The sequence below is a fragment of the Antrostomus carolinensis genome, unplaced genomic scaffold, assembly GCF_000700745.2.
Source record: "Antrostomus carolinensis isolate BGI_N321 unplaced genomic scaffold, ASM70074v2 scaffold95, whole genome shotgun sequence".
In the NCBI taxonomy this organism is placed as follows: Eukaryota; Metazoa; Chordata; class Aves; order Caprimulgiformes; family Caprimulgidae; genus Antrostomus; species Antrostomus carolinensis.
Window position 1 is genome coordinate 530 of NW_010313963.1, and position 1,932 is coordinate 2,461.

General features: G+C 49.4%; 1 protein-coding gene across 1 annotated transcript; it reads right to left on the bottom strand.

The window, feature by feature from the left end:
• Window positions 1-865: 865 nt before the first annotated feature.
• Window positions 866-1,756, bottom strand: LOC104524536 (gastrula zinc finger protein XlCGF52.1). The gene has a single exon (XM_010167454.2). It carries the CDS (start codon window positions 1,754-1,756, stop codon window positions 866-868), a length of 891 nt encoding a protein of 296 aa, XP_010165756.2.
• Between the last annotated feature and the right edge of the window lie 176 nt (window positions 1,757-1,932).

The window sequence follows — 1,932 nt, forward strand, 5'->3', positions numbered from 1 at the left end:
TGGACACCATCCCATGTTCCTTCATTGACACCATGATGTTGACGCCATGATGCCACGTCAGTGGAGATCCCACCACGGAGATGTTGGTGTCCATCCCATCCTGATGAGTCCCTCAAGTGTCTCTGGTCCATGTCCAAGCTGGAGCAGAAGCCACACACCAAGTTCAACCACATCATGGTGGACACCATCCCATGTTCCTTCATCGATACCATGATGTTGACACCATGACGTTGACACCATGATTCCATGTCAATGGAGATCCCACCATGGAGATGTTGGTGTCCATCATCTCCATCCCACCATGGTGAGTCCTCCAAGTGTCTCTGGTCCATCTCCAAGCTGGAGCAGAAGCCACACCCCAGGTTCAACCACATCATGGTGGACACCATCCCATGTTCCTTCATTGACGCCATGATGTTGATGTCATGATGGATCCCACCAATGGTTCCCACCATGAAGACGTTGGTGTCCATCATCTCCATCTCATCCTGGTGAGTCCTCCAAGTGTCTCTGGTCCATCTCCAAGCTGGAGCAGAAACCACACACCAAGTTCAACCACACCATGATGGACACCATCTCATGTTCCTTCATTGACGCCATGATGTTGATGTCATGATGGATCCCACCAATGGTTCCCACCATGAAGACGTTGGTGTCCATCATCTCCATCCCACCATGGTGAGTCCTCAAAGTGTCTCTGGTCCATCTCCAAGCTGGAGCAGAAACCACACACCAAGTTCAACCACACCATGATGGACACCATCTCATGTTCCTTCATTGACGCCATGATGTTGATGCCACCATGATGCCACCAGATGTTGGGTGTCCATCTCATCCTAATGACCATCTCCAAGGTGGTTGGTTTTTATGAACCACAAGCTTGATCCTCCTGAAGATGGACCTTGAGATGCCTGGTGACCTGGGGTTTGTAGCGGAAGGTCTCCCCGCAGCGCCCGCAACCGTAGGGTTTCTCCCCGGTATGGATCCGTTGATGTTTGACCAAGTTGGAGCTGACGCAGAAGCTCTTCCCACAATGTCCACAACGGAAAGGTCTCTCCCCGGTGTGTGTCCTCTGATGTTCTATCAAGGTTGAGCTTTGACCAAAGGACTTGTCACATTCTTCACACCTGTAAGGTCTTTCTCCAGTGTGAATCCTTTGGTGGGACATCAAATGAGTCTTCTTCTTGAAACGTTTAGGACATTGTCCACAAGGAAATGGTTTCTCACCACTATGGGTCCTTTGATGTTTGACCAAGTTGGAACTCAAGCTGAAGGTCTTCCCACAATGTCCACAACCATATGGTTTCTCACCAGTATGAGTTCTGAGATGTTTCACCAAGTTGGATGTTCTACCAAAAGTCTTTCCACACTCAGGACAGGTAAAGGGCATCTCACCGGTGTGACTACGATGATGTTCAACCAAAGTGGAGCTTCTGGTGAAGGACCTGGAGCAGATGGAGCAGGTGAAAGGTTTCTCACCGGTGTGAATCCGAAGATGTTCAACCAAAGTGGAGCTTCTGGTGAAGCTCTTCTGGCATTGAGGACAGGTGAAGGGACGTTCTCCAGTGTGGGTCCTCTGGTGTTCGATGAGGTTGGAGCTTTGCTTGAAGGTCTTCTGACATACGGTGCAACGATAAGGTTTGGAGGTTGTCCCATCACCTTCCAAGAGACCCAAGAGGTTGATGAAACCATGAGGGTGATCATCACTGGTGGTACCTGGGAGAGGAACATCTAACTGGGTCAATGGGCAAATCATCTTGGTGAACATCTACTGGTGGGTCAATGTCCAACCATGGAAGGATGTTCCTTGAAGGAGAACATCTCCTGGGTCAATGTCCAACCAAGTCAAGATGTTCCTTGAAGAACATCTCCTGATAGGTCACTGTCCAACTATGGAAGGATGTTCTCCAAAGATCATCTCTTGGTTGGTCA

Bases quoted from the DNA above. Each gene is read 5' to 3' on its own strand.
- LOC104524536 (XM_010167454.2), bottom strand. From the start codon at position 1,756: ATGATTTGCCCATTGACCCAGTTAGATGTTCCTCTCCCAGGTACCACC.